The following is a 14,803-nucleotide window of genomic DNA, read 5'->3' on the forward strand; positions in this document are numbered from 1 at the left end:
AGATTTATCCCTATGTTACAGATGAGGAAACTGAGGCAAAGAGGCCACATAAGCTTCCTGAGGTCACTCAGGAAATGAGCAGCAGAATGAGGCTCCAAACCTGGGCGATGCCTGGCTCTGAAACGATGCAAGCCTCACCATAACCATAGTTCCTTCCAAGTGGCCCGGGAAGGGCGTTTGACTACTTCCTTCACTGGAAAGCTGCTACTTCCCCTTAAGAGAGGTCAGCTCTGGGTTACAACGTCTCGGAGCCCAGGGGCCTCCGTATCAGTCTCAGAATGAACGTGTAACTCCCTGGATTCTGGACTCTATATGCCCAATTCACACCTGAATCTGCCCGCTGGGACATTGCCCAACACACCAGGCCGGCCACTAGCAAGTGCCAGAGGGATCAGACAGAGGGAGCAGGATCCTAACTGACTGCCTTCTTCTCCCTGCAGGCACTCGACATCCCAGGGGGTCTGAAGGATGGAATAGAGATCACTATCAAAGGAAGTGTTCTTATAAACAATGGAACCAGGTACCTGGAACTGCTGTTTCCCCCAGCCTTTCCCTTAGCAAACCATGGCCCCTGTCAGCTCAGGCTGGCTCCCCCAGCACTGTCCAAGCTGCCTGTGCCTGGCTAAGGGGTCACTGAATAGTAGGGCCCGGTCCCTGCCAACACTGCATGGCACCCCTGCCCTCTGCCAATAGCATCTGGACACCATTAACGTAGACTCCCCAGAGACACAGGCAGAGCGGGAGCTCACAGTCTCAGGCTGGCCCAGGGCAGATGTTTAAGGGCTAGGGTTGAACTTTGCACGCAAAGACCCAGAGATGCAAAAACAATGCCTCCTTTACTCCCCATGACGGCCTGCACTTACTCCGTGGCCCTTGTTTGGCTGACGTGGAAATATTTAAACTTGGCATCAAATGTAATTCGATCTCTTTCTGTTTCAAGTTCATTCCTAGAAAACACTAAGGCAATGCAAAATTCAAACATCTCCTTGGCACTGTCTCCCACCCAAGAGGGGACTTTGGGGCTCAGGGAAGACTTTCCCATCTTCTCAGAGGCCGAGCGCCCTCTAATGCTGGCCCAGCCCTGGCTGCCCGAGCTGAGGTCCAGGTGGTGAGGAGGTGAGGGGCTCTTGCTGATTTGGGTGGCTGCCTGCTGAAGCCCTCTCCTGGTGGCTGCCTGCTGAAGCCCACGGTGCCCACAGAAGCCCATCTGCACACACGGCCCTCTCTTGGAAGGCTCTGTCTCAATCCCAGGTGTCTTTGGTCCCCAGTGCTCCTTTCATCACCTCACGCAGGGCCTGGGGACCTTTTGGATTCCTTCACATTCCAGGCCCAGCCCTACCTCATCTCGGCTTGTAGATTCTAGTCATTGACTTTGTCCACCATCGCCTTCCCTGCAAGGTGGGCATAGGCACGCTCACCTTGTGACATCTCCCTGAGCCCTGAGTGCCTCCAGGAGATGCCATGGAGGGTGAGGCCCCCAGATGGCCCTAAACCCTGCCATTGGGGAAGCTGAGCCCTCACCTCTGACCCTCCATCCCTTCTCTCTCCTTGTCCCTCTGCCTGCTGCCTGTCCTACTGTTCCCACTTCTTCCCATGGGCACTTTTTCACTCTCATCCCTGGGACCAGAGAAATGGAGTTGGATGACCACAGAGGGTCAGATACACCCAGAGATATTTCAGAAAGGGTAGCCTCATGTACAGAGGAATCTGGACTCAGTTTTCTGGTTCCAGAGTCAGTGGGAGTCTCCTTGGTTTTTCGTGTCCCCAGAGGGAGGGCTGGCTGGGCTCTGGGCCAGGGCTTCCCAGCAGGCTGAGGGTCCCCAGAGGGAGCTGGTATTGAGGAGGCCCCCAGAGCTCGGCCTCCTCCACAGAGACACCAAATGGGCTCTGCAGGAATTGATTATAATGTCTAATAGGCCACCTCCAAGCTTGGTTCAGTGCCTGACCCTGTAGGGGAAGTAGAAGACATGAAAGTGGGGGAGGGAGGAGCCTTCCCTGAGTGCTGTGCATTAGCTGGGGACACCAGAGTGACCCCAAGAAGCAGGCTATTTACCATGTTCATGATGCCATCAGGGAAGGCTGGAGTAGACGCCTCGGTGGAGAACCTCGGATTGGAGCAAGTTTTAGGCCAAGTGTCTGGGAAAAGGCAGAACAAACATTTATTCTGGCCCTTTTATGAGCCCAGCTTCTTGGAAGGTTCTTTTACTTTTCTTTAAAAAAAAATTTTTTTTTTAGTTAATCTTTGCCCAAGCATATTTTTTTCCCAATCATTTTTAGAGAGAGTGGAAGGAAGAGGGAGAGACAGAGAAGGAAAAACATCCACGTCAGAGAGACACATCAATTGGTTGCCTCCCTCACACTCCTCAACCAGGTCCAAAGATCAAGCCTATAACAGAGGCAGGTACTCTTGTCTGGAATCAAACTCTCACCCTTTGGTCAGTGGTTGGATGATCTATCCACTGAGCCAAAGAGGCTAAACCTCTTTTTTTTTTTTTTTTTAAGTATATTTTTATTGATTTCAGAGATGAAGGGAGAGGGAGATGGAGATAGAAACATCAATGATGTGAGAGAATCACTGATTGGATGGCATCCTGCTGGGAACTGAGCCTGAAACCTGCCTGACCTTGTATCCTAGCCAGGAATTGAACCATGACCTCCTGGTCCATAGAACGATGCTCAACCACTGAGCACACTGCCTGGGCTGGAAGGTCCTTTTATTTTAATTCCTCACCTCAGAACCGAAAGGAAGTTTTGAGGGTGAGGACTTCCTTCTGAGGAGAGAGACAGGAATGAATATTCACTTATATGGGGGCTTTCTGAACACTGCCTCAGTAATCACCCCAAAGAAGAGAGTCACCCCCTTTTCTTTGTTAAGTGTGACCATAGTTCTGAGTCATTCCCTCCACCCCCCATGACAAACGGTACCAGCTGAAGTCAGGGTCCAGTCCTAGGGACATTAGGGCACCCCTCCACACCTCAGGTGTGAAACACACACCAGCCTCCAATGAGGGACCGACACACATCCCGGGAGTTCTCCTGCCTGGAGAGCCCATATCCATCGCATCCTCCCCTGTTAGACAATGTCTTTGCAGGTAAACTCCATCAAGGTCACCTGCTCTCTCCATTTGTTCTCTTCCTTCCCAACTGAGCAGCCGTGGGCTGGCCTCTAACCAGTGCCCACTGGGCATGAGAGGCTCTTGCTTCTGGGCAAATTCCTGGATTTGCATGTTCATGCAAATGTGATGTCAGTTTCCAATACTTATGCTTCGTGAGGCTAGAGTCCACATTGACCTTTACCCCATACCTGCATATTTCTGTAAAGTCACGCTGGAAAGGGCAAAATGCAATAATTACACAAATCACACTAAGCGCAAGTTAGGTATACACAAAGGAAGGCAGCAAAGTGGAGTGGGTGCACACCTGCCTCACAGGTTGTAGGCAAGTTAGTAGACACACATGGAAGTCAGAGGCCCCAGGCCCTCCTGCTCCTACCATTGGAATAAACCAGAACACTGGTGTCCGTCCACCTAGGTTTGCTGTGAACTTTCAGACCAACTCCAGTGACAATGACATTGCCTTCCACTTCAACCCTCGGTTTGAAGAGGGCGGGTATGTGGTCTGTAACACCAAGCAGAAAGGACGCTGGGAGCACGAAGAGAGGACGATGAAAAATCCCTTCGTGATGGGCATTCCCTTTGAGATCTGCATCTGGGTGGAGAGTGCCAGTTTCCAGGTGAGCAGGATTCTCCTCCCTCCCTCTCACTGCCTGTCCCCCTGCCCTATTGTAAACAGCCAGCCAGTGTGTCCTCACTGCCTGTCACTACTTGAGCCAATTCAGCAGAGACAGTGCTGAATCATAAGGAGCATTTATTCCAATACCTCTAGCAGTATGGGGAGAGCAGCAGGTCATCCACAAAAATCTGCTCTGCACCACATAAGCCAGCTGCTTCTATTGGGTAAAAGGACAAAGGATTCATGGGGAAATAGCCAAAGGGGATGCCAAATGGGCAGTTACCAGGTAAGCAGGCTGGAGATTTGAGAAGGCCTGCAGGTGTGCAAAAGTGCTGGGGATCTTCAAAGGCTAGTGATATGCCAGGTCTGGGGCCTTCAAAGGGCTGTAGCTCTGGTCTCTGCAAGGCAGTCGTGCATCTTTCCATGAGAATAGGCTGCTCCACGTGGGGAGGCTGGGCTGCATTGCCAGGCAAGTCCCCAGGTCCCACAGGACTGCCAGCCAGGTTAGAATGTGCCTTCTTTAATCAGAATGAACCAATCACCGTGGACAGAGCATGAGGAATAGGTCTTACAATTCTAGGTGCTTCCCAGCATTCTATCACTGCCCTTATCACTGTCAGGCAGGGAGAAAGGCCTTTAACTCATTACCCAAGCAATGCCATTATACAGAACACAGGACTTTACACTCTTCACCTGCACCTACAGAGCACCTGTTGCTTCTGTTACCTGGAAATAAGAGCTGATATTGGCCTCGGGTCCAGGTGACTTCCATCCTCTGCTGCAGCCTTGTCCGCTCCAGGTCCCTGACAGCACCTGTTTGTGGTGATGCTGTGGCAGCCCTTCTGCGGGCCCAGGGGTGGCTCAGGGCTGCGGGGTGGAGTCATTGCTCTTGCAGGCAGAGCAGTGCTGCTGGGCTGGGGGAGGGGATGGCTGTGTCTGTGCTTCTCTGTGTGAAGGGCGCTCCCAGGCCCTCAGTGTGCAACCTGAGGCCCCCTCTCCTCTGCTCCCAGGAGCACTTTATGCCCATTGAAATGCACACATTGAAATGGCACCTAGGTGAGCTGAGAAAGACACACCCAGAGCAATAATCAAACAAGAACTCAGAAGCCAAAACTACAGCCAAGTGGTGACTGGGTTTGGCTGCATTTGGGATCACATGTGTGTTCCTTACCAGGAGCAGCTCCGAAGGCTGGGCCCCCACCTACAGGGGGTAGAGGTGAAAACCAGACAGGCCTTAATTTCTAGAAGCAGGGGTCCTAGTGCTCAGGTGTGCTCCCCGCCCTGGTCTGGGACCCTCCCCTGATATATGTGCTCCTGTTGACAGGTGATGGTGAATGGAGATCACTTTGTGGAGTACACACACCGTGTGCCCTTCCACCGCGTGAACCACATCTCTGTCACTGGCCCTGTGGGGCTGACACACTTCAGTTTCCAGGTCAGATTGTCCAAATGCCACCTGACCAGTGGTTGATTGCAGAGGTCAGTCTATTGTGCCTAGGCTCTGTTGGGAGGAGCCAAAGGTTCCAACTAATCTCTCACCCAGGTGACTCTGGGGAGAGGACATACCTCTGGCTATCCCTGCCCCATCCTTCTTATGGCACCATTTCTGTCCAGAGCACCTGCCTCAGCCAGACTCCTTCCCTTCTTGTCTGTCACTCTGTACTCCAACTCTGGTTAGCAGGCCATATGGTTCCATGAGACCCATTGTCACCAGCTGTGGGATCTCAGACAAGTGAGTCTGCCTCTCCCAGCCTCAGTTTCCTCATCTGTGCAAGGGGCCAAGTCACAGCCTCTCCAGGAGGTACTGTGTGGGCACAATGAGGGGATACATGTCAGAGGTCACGAAATGGCCCCCATGGGCCACCCCTGAGTCTATTGGACTCTCTCTGCATTTTCCAAGTTTGAATGTGGTGCCAACATGCACAAGGTCAGGAGCCGGTGTGCGTTGTGGAGCTGAGTGCTGGTGATGGCTGCACCACAGTGTGAAGGCCCCGAATGCGCCTCCACATCGTGAAAATGGTGAAGTTGGTAAACTTTATGTGCATTTTACCAAAAATTTTCAGGTAAGGTGATATCACACGGAAATCTGAATATCTCGATTTTTATGAAAACAGGAGAGATTGGGGTAGGCCTGGCCCATGTTCTCTCAGGGTCCCAGGCTCCTGGATTAGAGATGTTATTTCCACTTCGGTGTTTAAGCAAGCTCCTGAGATGGGAAAGGCACACAGTAGGCCCTCAACAAAATGAGCTCCTCTCTCTTTAGTCCCATCTCTTACTCTCTTCCTCTCACCTACTCTGCCCTGCCTGCCTGGCTTTCTCCCTCTTTTCCAGGCCCCTGCCTTTCCACTCCTCCTGGGCTTATTAAAGCTGCTCTTCACTCCATGTCACCTTTTGTTTTAACAGGACACCTGTGCAGTCCCTGTCCAGAAGATGATCTCTGGGTTGCAATCCTACCCCAATCCCTGAGGTTCACCTAAGTCAGAAGAGCAGAAACCAAAAGTGAGTTGACCATGGACACCTGGGAGGCTGAGCAGTCAGCAGGAAGGACAGGGGTCTGAGAGAGAGGCTACTTCCAGCCACAGGGAGCAGGGCGTCTGAGCCCCATCACGTGCACCCAAGGTTCCCTATCTCCAAGCACCAGGCACCCAGGCCCGCGGCCTGGGAGGTATTGTTGGTCCTTCCTCCCTCCCTTAATGTCCCTCCAGTGCACCAACACCTCGCCTTCCTGAAGCCACTGCCTGGTCCAGGCCATCTGAATTCTTCTCCCCCTCTCCATTCATACCCACCCACTGCTACAGTAACTGTCACATAAGCAAATCTTATCTCATTTTCTTCATGCTAAAATCTTTTGAAGGCCCCAGGCTCAAATAAAGCTCCAACTCCCAAGATGGATGTTCGAATCCTCCCCAGTCCTGCCCAGCCCCCTGCCGGCCTCACGCCTCACCCACAAAGACCCTCCTTCAGCCTCTACTCCTCACTCCAGGCTCCATCCTGACACCACTGTTTTGCATCTGCTGTCCTGTGCAAAAAGGACCCTTTGCCACCTCACCCCAGCCAACCCCTAACTGCCCTTCAGTGCTCTGCTTCAATGTGGCTCCTCAGGGCATCTTCCCTGCCTGGCAGGTTGCTGGATGCCCCAGCCCCTCCCTGACCTGATGGTCTTTTAACAGCTCTGTTCACGCCAGGCACCACGTCCAGTTATAACTGTATTTACATGTCTGTCTCTGTCACTTTACCCGCTTTTCCCCCAAAACCATAAGCATGGGGTTGTGACTTGTCCCTTTGTGTATCCCCAGCACTGTGCCCAGTGCCTGGAGTGCAGTGGGGACTGGAGCAATGAAGGAGGAGTGTGGTTTGCACAGTCAGTAGAAGGGGAGACCAGTCAGGGAAAGCAGACCAATCTGGTGGGTGGGGAGGGGCCTTGGGCAGGAACAGGAGCAGGGCCTGGCCCTTCCTTAGCCTCTTCAACAGTGGGGTAAGGGGTAAGGGTGCCTCCCTACCCAGCTTCCTGTGGCCCATCACACTGCAGGGTGGGCCCCTGCCACCTGCCATACTGGCCTTAGGATGGTGGAGCTCCTGGGAGCCTTTTCAGGACAGCCCGACTTTGGCCCTGGCCTTGGGCAGACAGGGTATGCTGATACACCCAGACCCACCTGGCACCATTTTCTATTTGATCATTTGCTACCGGGACAGGCTTGGGCAAGATGCTTAACCTCTCTGAGCCTGTTGTCTCACTTAGCAAAAGGAAAGCTAAAGATGCCTCCCTCACAAAGCACTGAAGCCAGAGCTTGGCACACTGTAGGCCTCACTAAATACTAGTTTTCACTCTCCTGGTGAAATAGGACACGGCTAGTAATGGTTTTGCCTCTGGGAGCTGAGGTGAGCTGTATGTCCTATGTCAGACACATCCTTCTCGCTCTCTAGAGGAGCTGGCGGGATGTCCCCTCTCCTCCACCTCCCCTCCCAGTTTCTAACCACAGTTACCTGGGATGGTGGGTGAGCATCTGGGCACCACAAGCTCAGGGAGGCTTGCTTGGGAGCAGGAAGGAAGTGAGTGTGAGTCTAGGAGGCATTTCTTACTATTGTTTCAGCTGTCATATCCCCGTCCAGTGGTACCAATATTAAGCACCATTTTTATTTTTCGTCCCCTCAGCCTACAAATTATTGGCAGGCCACCGAGGCTTCCATTGTAAGTCTCTTGCTCTCTCTTTGGAAACTCCTTGTTTTGGTTCTTCCTGTGAGTTAAAAGGAAGAGGCAGGGCCAGGCATTAGGCCTGTGCCACAGGGCGACTGGCACAGCTGAGGCCAGACCTCTGGGACACTTGCTAACCACGATGAGGGTGGGAGGAAGGTTTTGGGGGGTAGGAGTGGCTGGCTGGGCTTATGAATTGGGAAACAAGCTGAACTGCCCAAGCTCCTGCCATCCTGTGGACACGATGGCCCACATTTACTACTTCCTGCAAAGTGAAACTTTGCTAGAGAAATTCCCCTGGGAAGGAAGATGGGCCAACAGGCAGTTTTCAATGTCTGGTCTGAGCTAATGAAAGGGTTCCCCACCTGCAGCTGCTGGGAGGGTGTGTGTTAAGTGGTGCCCTCTGGTGGCAGATGGCGGTCTTCACGCTGGTAAGAGCAGGTGAAAACCCCAATTTCTTTCTTCCAGAAGCAAACTATCACCCACACAGTTCAGATCACCCCTGGACAGAAGTTCGCTGTAAGTCTGCAAGCTCCATCAGCACACAACCCGCTCCCTCCTGCGGGTACAAGTCAGCGGGGAGCCCTGGAGTTAGGGGAGCTGCCTGTGGAGGGGCTGAGGGCAGGTGGCCATGATGGGGTCTGGGACAGTGGCAGGAAGTTGCACCAAGGCTGACAGGAGAGGGAAGGTGAATGGGAGAATCCAGGGGCGGAAGCCTCACACTGGAGCATCCCCTCTAGAGTGTGTGGGGGTCTGGGTTCAGGTGTGACCCCACATTGAATTTCTTGTTCTCTTTTCAAGAGTATCCCATAATCCCGCCCCCCTGAGAGTCACCATCTTGAAACAGCAAAGGCCAACCCCTCCTTTGAATTAGCTAATCGCAAAAGACTGTGCGCCTGAGCTCCAATCAAGAGATGCGTCAGGGATTACAGAACCAAGAAGCCCACCTGCTTGGTGTGCCCACACCCTTCTGCATAGAATAAAGATGTTTGCCTTGCTGCCTGGCTCCCGAGTATGATTTGTGTTCTACCAGGACCTCTGAGTCTTTACCTTATTTCTAACAGGTATACATACTAATACAGTAAAAGCTGGTTCTCAAACTTAAATCATTCTGTAAGGCTGTTGGAATAGCGATTTATTAAAAAAAAAAATCAATTTTCCCATTAGATACAATGTAAATTGAATTAATTCATTCCGGTTCCGCAAATGATTCTCTGTTTTAACCTTTCTTTTATACAGTACCTGTCTAATGTACGGTTTAATCTATGAACTAACACTTCTTTTCTTAAATGTACCTAACCACCCCCTAATCACTCTCAGCACTTGTTCCAGGGGTGTCTTTCAGGAAGTCAGCAGGCTGCATCTTCACTTTTTCACTGATCACTGCCTCAGAAATGCTGTCACTGACTGACTGCTTTTCATTTATCCAAATCAGCAAGAGTTTTCTTCTAGCTCTTCAACTGCCTGTCTTCTTGGGTTTTTCCCACAGGCTTAGCAACATTAACACTCTTGGTGGCCTCTTAATGTTTTAAAATGGTCCTAATGGTCCATTTCACCAGCTAAGAAAGGAAAAAGAATATTCATTACACAGTTTCTTGAGAGGTTAACAACAGGAGGTTTAGGGGTAAACTGAATCTCATTCTCTACTTTGTTTGTGACCTAAGAGACGCTTTTTGTCATGCTGAGGTAGTAGCATGAAAGGGTTGTCAGGTTGAGAACCAAATGTTGTTGTTTTTAAAAATATATTTTATTGATTTTGTACAGAGAGGAAGGGAGAGAGATAGAGTTAGAAACATCGATGAGAGAGAGTCATCGATCATCTGCCTCTTGCACACCCCCTACTGGGAATATGCCCGCAACCAAGGTACATGCCCTTGACCGGAATCGAACCTGGGACCTTTCATTCCCTAGCCGACGCTCTATCCACTGAGCCAAACCGGTTTTGGCCAAAACTTCCTAATTCTTACATCTCTGTCCCGCCATCCCAGAGTGCCAGTCTCTCCCACATTCTCCAGGACACTGGGGTCCAATGCCAGACTTTGTTCCTCTGGCCCCAGGTTTCTGATTCTGGCCACTCTCCCTAGGGGGACACATGCCTGATGGTGCAATATCACTGAGGAAGCTAAAGCCAGGGAGCTAGTTCTATGGCTGGGAGGCCCGAGATGGTAGATTTCACTGGTTTACCGCTCCCCCTGCCTGTCACCCTGTGCTGTGCTCTCCCCATGGACAGAGAGCCTCCTCTTAGCCCAGAAAGAGGGTGCCCTGGGACCTCCCAGAGACAGTGTCCTCTCCCCAGTGAGGACTTTCTGGAGCCAATGAAACCGGTTGGAAAATCAGCCTCACATCCTGCTTGCAGAGTTCCCCACAGCCACACCAGGTGAGTCAGGAAGGCCCAGGACCTCAAGATATTTTGGGTACCTTGAGAAGAGAGGAATTCACTCCAATCTATAGGTATCCCAGGAAAAATCTGATGGTGCGTCTTTGGTTGGGCTGCCTGGCTTCAGAAATATTCTAAAAGCCCCATCTGAGATTCCTTATGAAAAATTCTAGCACCCTCTGGGTATCAGATTCTAGTCCCGTTCATTGTCCTTGAGATTATATATTCTACTTGTGTCCTGGCCCAGATCCTGAATTCTTCTAGTTTCCCCAACATCTGACTACAACTCTCCAAACCCAAGTTTCCAATTTCCACTCCAACTCCTCCGACATAGAATCCTGGAGAACTAACACCGCCCTTTTCCTGAAGCCACGGAAGCTGAAGCGGGACAACTGGATATAAACTTCAGAGAAGTCAGCACAGCACATGTATGGACAATCCTTGAGTCTAGAGACATTCACACTGCAAACTAAGAGCAGCTGCCGGCATTGCCCTTGCCTGCCCTCTCTCCATCTAACCATGCTGGAGCCGGACAGCTAGGCATCGTCTTCACTGGCTGAGTCCAGACTGAGACTGGTGCACGGTCTTCTCCCAGCATTCACCTGTGTTTCCACAGAAACGCCTTAGTAAACACAGGACAGCGTTAGCCATAGTCCTAATTTTTGGAACCCAATGCATACCTGCGCCCTAAACTGACCTATTGTCAGGACCAGGAGACGGGTTCCTTAAGGTGGAGCAATCTACCTACTTAACTTCGGCACTGAGACTTCCCGGGAAAGTTTCAAAGGCAGGACTGAGGGGAACAAAAACTCCCCACCCCACCCCCCAAAATGTGTCTTTGGCATATGTATTATATAAACGGGTTATTTTTAAGAGGCGGAACATTCAGGAAACTTTTAAAAATCTAATCTGCCCTCCTACTGCTTAAAAGAATTGGGACAGGGAGGAAGAGAGCTCTTACCAAAGACAGCCTTTATTTATTTATACTAGAAAGACTTCTCTGCCTGGCAAAGCATACATGGTTAACCAAATATTTGTTTTTCCCATCTCCCTGTGACTTGTCTTCCTTCCCTGGGAAGTCCCAGGCCCCTCTCCCTCCCCCTGACCTTAGGGCAACATATGAGCCTCAACTGTCTGCCTGCCTGTGGACCTCATATTCTTATGGAGCCCTTGTGCAAGCAACATTATATTTGGTGTTCCTCCTGTTAATCTGTCTCACAGCAATTTAATTATAAAGTAGAAGAAAAATGTTCCCTCTCTGACATGTCACTTCCATCCATCCACAAATCATTTTTCAACTTACAAAACTGAAACCTGTAGCTATTAATAACAAATTTTTCTCCACTCCCCTCAGTGCCTGAAAACCACCAGTCTGAAGGCTTTTCTATATATAAGTTTGACAGGAACCGCATAGCAGTGGAGCCATCCATATATGTCTTTTGTGTCTGGCTTATTTCACTTAGCAGAGTGCTCTCCAGGCTCATCCAGGATGTACCATGAGTCAGCACTTCTCTCCTTCTTGGAGAGCCCAAGTGGATGAAGAAGGCAAAGGCAGCCAAGTCAAGCTGCAAAGTTCAGGAGAAGGGTGTCCTGCTGGGCATCAACCATATGCACACAAAGCAGTCACATTTGCCTGGAGGGTGTGGCTCAATGGTTGAATATTGACCCAGGAACCAAGAAGTCACTGGTTCCATTCCATGTCAGGGCACATGTCCAGGTTGAGGCTATGTGCAGGATGCAGCTGATTGATGATGTTTCTCTGTCATTGATATTTCTGTCTCTCTATCTTTCTACCTTCCTCTTTCTCTAAAAATCAATAAAAAACATATTTTTTAAAAGTCACATTTGATATCATATCTGCTGAAGATGTGGGCATCTTTGATGTCAAATCCAGATTCCTGGGTGTTGAGATGGAGAAGGTGCAGCTCCATATTCAGGATTTACTTGAGATGCCATCTCAAGGAGTAGTTTGATGAGGTTAAAGTGAATGTAAACCTTTGCACATACCTGCTGAACAAGAAATTCCATGACCCTGCTGGTATGGTTCAGTGGTTGAGCATCGACCTATAAACCAGGTGATAAGGGTTTGATTCCTGATGAGGGCACATGCCCAGGTTGTGAGCTAGATCCCTAGTTGCGGGAGAGGCATGCAGGAAGTGTCCAATCATCCTTCATCATTGATCCTCCTTCATCATTGATGTTACTCTCTATCTCTCTCTTCTCTCCCTTTCTCTCTGAAATCAATAAACATATATTTTTAAAAAAACAAATGAAATTTCATGGAAAGTGAAATGCCTGTGGAAATTTTATAGATTTTGCATCACCTGGCTTAAAAAATGAATCTGTTGCCCTAGCCAATTTGGTTCAGTGGATGGAGCGTTGGCCTGTGCACTGAAGGGTCCGGGTTTGTTTCCATCCAGGAGCACATGCCTGGGTTGCAGGCTCCATCCCCAGTAGCGGACAGGCAGAAGGCAGCTGATCAGTGATTCTCTCTCATCATTGATGTTTCTATCTTTCTCTATCCCTCTCCCTTCCTCTCTGAAGGCAATAAAAATAATTTTTAAAAAAAAAATAAATCTGTTCAGTATTTTTGTTTTTAAACATGATTGCAATCACTGCTTACAAAAATGTCATTTAAAAAAATTATATATATATATATATATATATATATATATATATATATATATTATTGATTTTTTACGGAGAGGAAGGGAGAGCGATAGAGACTTAGAATTATCGATGAGAGAGAAATGTTGATCAGCTGCCTCTTGCACACCTCCTATTGCTCATGTGCCCACAGCCAAGGTACATGCTCTTGACCAGAATCAAACCTGGGACCTTTCAGTCTGCAGACTGATGCTCTATCCACTGAGCCAAACCAGTTAAGGCAAAAAAAAAAAAAAAAAAAAAAAAAAAAAAAGTCATATTTTTAGAAGAGAAAACAAAAACTGTTCAGAAGAATATACCTTTTGCTCATTTGATACTACAGCACAGTGATATGCGAAATGAATGACTCTAAACACTTGCACATATACTGTGGGATAGGTATTCTGATTTAAAACTTAGAGCATTTTGTGATTTGTTTTAAAGTAGGGAAAAAATGAATTAACTGACTATTCATTTTTACTGAATTAAAATCAATTCATTTTAGTTCAGTAAAAATGAATTAACTTACAATTGAATGTGTAAGCCTATTTTCTTATGAAGAACATTTGTGTCCCATTTGAATGATGTAATTCTTTGTTGATTTTTTTTTTTAATTTGTGGAGAAATGGAAACCTACTTATTTGTAATGAGTCACTTACACAGGTGAAACAGCTGAGTGACCGCCATCCAGATCAAGTTCCAGAACTTCTCCCGCTGCCAGAACACTGCCCTGCCAGCTTCAGTGTCCAATCTGAGGTCACTGAGGCGTCCTGTGCCACAGCTCCTCCTGGTGGCTGGGGCCCTTCCATGGTACCCGCACCATCACCTCTTCCTTCTTCCTCCTGCTGGTGCACGCTTGTGTGGTTTCCTGTTTGGAGCTAGGGCAGTGAAGCTGTCGTGAATGTCTGTTCTCATCTCTCCTGAGCTGTTTTCCAAAGTTGTGCTATTTCACACTCTAATCTGCAAGGAATGAGAGTTCCCCTGGATCCATGTCCCCATCAGTGATAGCCTTGTCCCTGGTGTCCCCGCTGCTGGAGAGGAGAGCAAAGAATTGTGCTTCTGTTCTCTCTGCCCCCCTTAACCCGATTAAATTCCAGTTGACTCAGTGATATACTAGGCAGGAGGGTGGCATGTGGAGACAGGTGACCTCACTTTACAGGAGCATCTGAAATACGTCAATCTTTGCAAATTCTGGTGCATCTAGACAAGGCTCAGAAAGGTAGAGACCTATGAGTGACCTTGAGCACCTTTTACCCACATGGCACCTATCTGACCCTTAACTGTTCTCTCAGGCTTGACTGGTAGTTCATTGGTTCTCTCTCTAGCACGTTGCAGGGACCTGCTTGGCTTCAGGTAAGTTCATCGTCGCAGAGGCTCTCCTCTCCTTCCCACTCCCCAACCCAGCCTGTCCTGTTCATCGCCATTTAATCATTTCCCTTAAGCAGGTGCGGAGGCCAGTTCATGGCAATTTATTTAATGTCACCCTGACCTCCGTGTCATTTGGAGTGCTCCATTATGTCCAAGACTTCTCCTCTCCCTCTTCTTCTTCTTTTTTTTCTTTTCTTTTTTCTAAAATAGGTTTTTATTTATTTCGGAGCGGAAGAAAGAGGGAGAGAGAGATGGAAACATCAATGATGAGAGAGAATCATTGATCATCTGCCTTCTGCATGCCCCCTATTGAAGGCTGAGCCCGCAACCCAGGCATATGCCCTTGAGTAGAATCAAACTCAGGACCTTTCAGTCCAGAGACCAATGCTCTGTCCCCTGAGCCAAACCAGCTAGGGCATCTCTCCTTATTCTGAAGCCTCCAAAAAAGGAGAGAAGAGGAGAGTGAGAGGAGAGAAGAAAGAGACACA

The 14,803-nt window shown here is 49.2% G+C and overlaps 1 protein-coding gene across 4 annotated transcripts in view; it reads left to right on the forward strand.

Annotated features, from left to right (window-relative positions):
* The window catches only part of LOC311611054 (galectin-9-like), a 42,675-nt gene extending 33,753 nt beyond the window's left edge, over window positions 1-8,922 (forward strand). The window contains exons 3-9 of one of the 4 annotated variants that reach the window (XR_014793054.1): window positions 441-520; window positions 3,532-3,733; window positions 5,057-5,167; window positions 6,136-6,231; window positions 7,886-7,921; window positions 8,393-8,443; window positions 8,726-8,922. Coding sequence is in view for 2 of the 4 variants with exons in the window: in XM_084862787.1 (XP_084718913.1) it covers window positions 441-520; window positions 3,532-3,733; window positions 5,057-5,167; window positions 7,886-7,921; window positions 8,393-8,443; window positions 8,726-8,737 (492 nt within the window). In the remaining 2 variants the exon portion in view is untranslated. The remainder of the gene's footprint in view (window positions 1-440; window positions 521-3,531; window positions 3,734-5,056; window positions 5,168-6,135; window positions 6,232-7,885; window positions 7,922-8,392; window positions 8,444-8,725) is intronic. The other 3 variants (XR_014793055.1, XM_084862787.1, XM_084862788.1) reach the window with 3 other exon arrangements.
* Window positions 8,923-14,803: the final 5,881 nt, after the last annotated feature.

This window comes from Pipistrellus hanaki (genome assembly GCF_964339955.1).
Source record: "Pipistrellus hanaki genome assembly, chromosome: 16".
Classification (NCBI taxonomy): domain Eukaryota; kingdom Metazoa; phylum Chordata; class Mammalia; order Chiroptera; family Vespertilionidae; genus Pipistrellus; species Pipistrellus hanaki.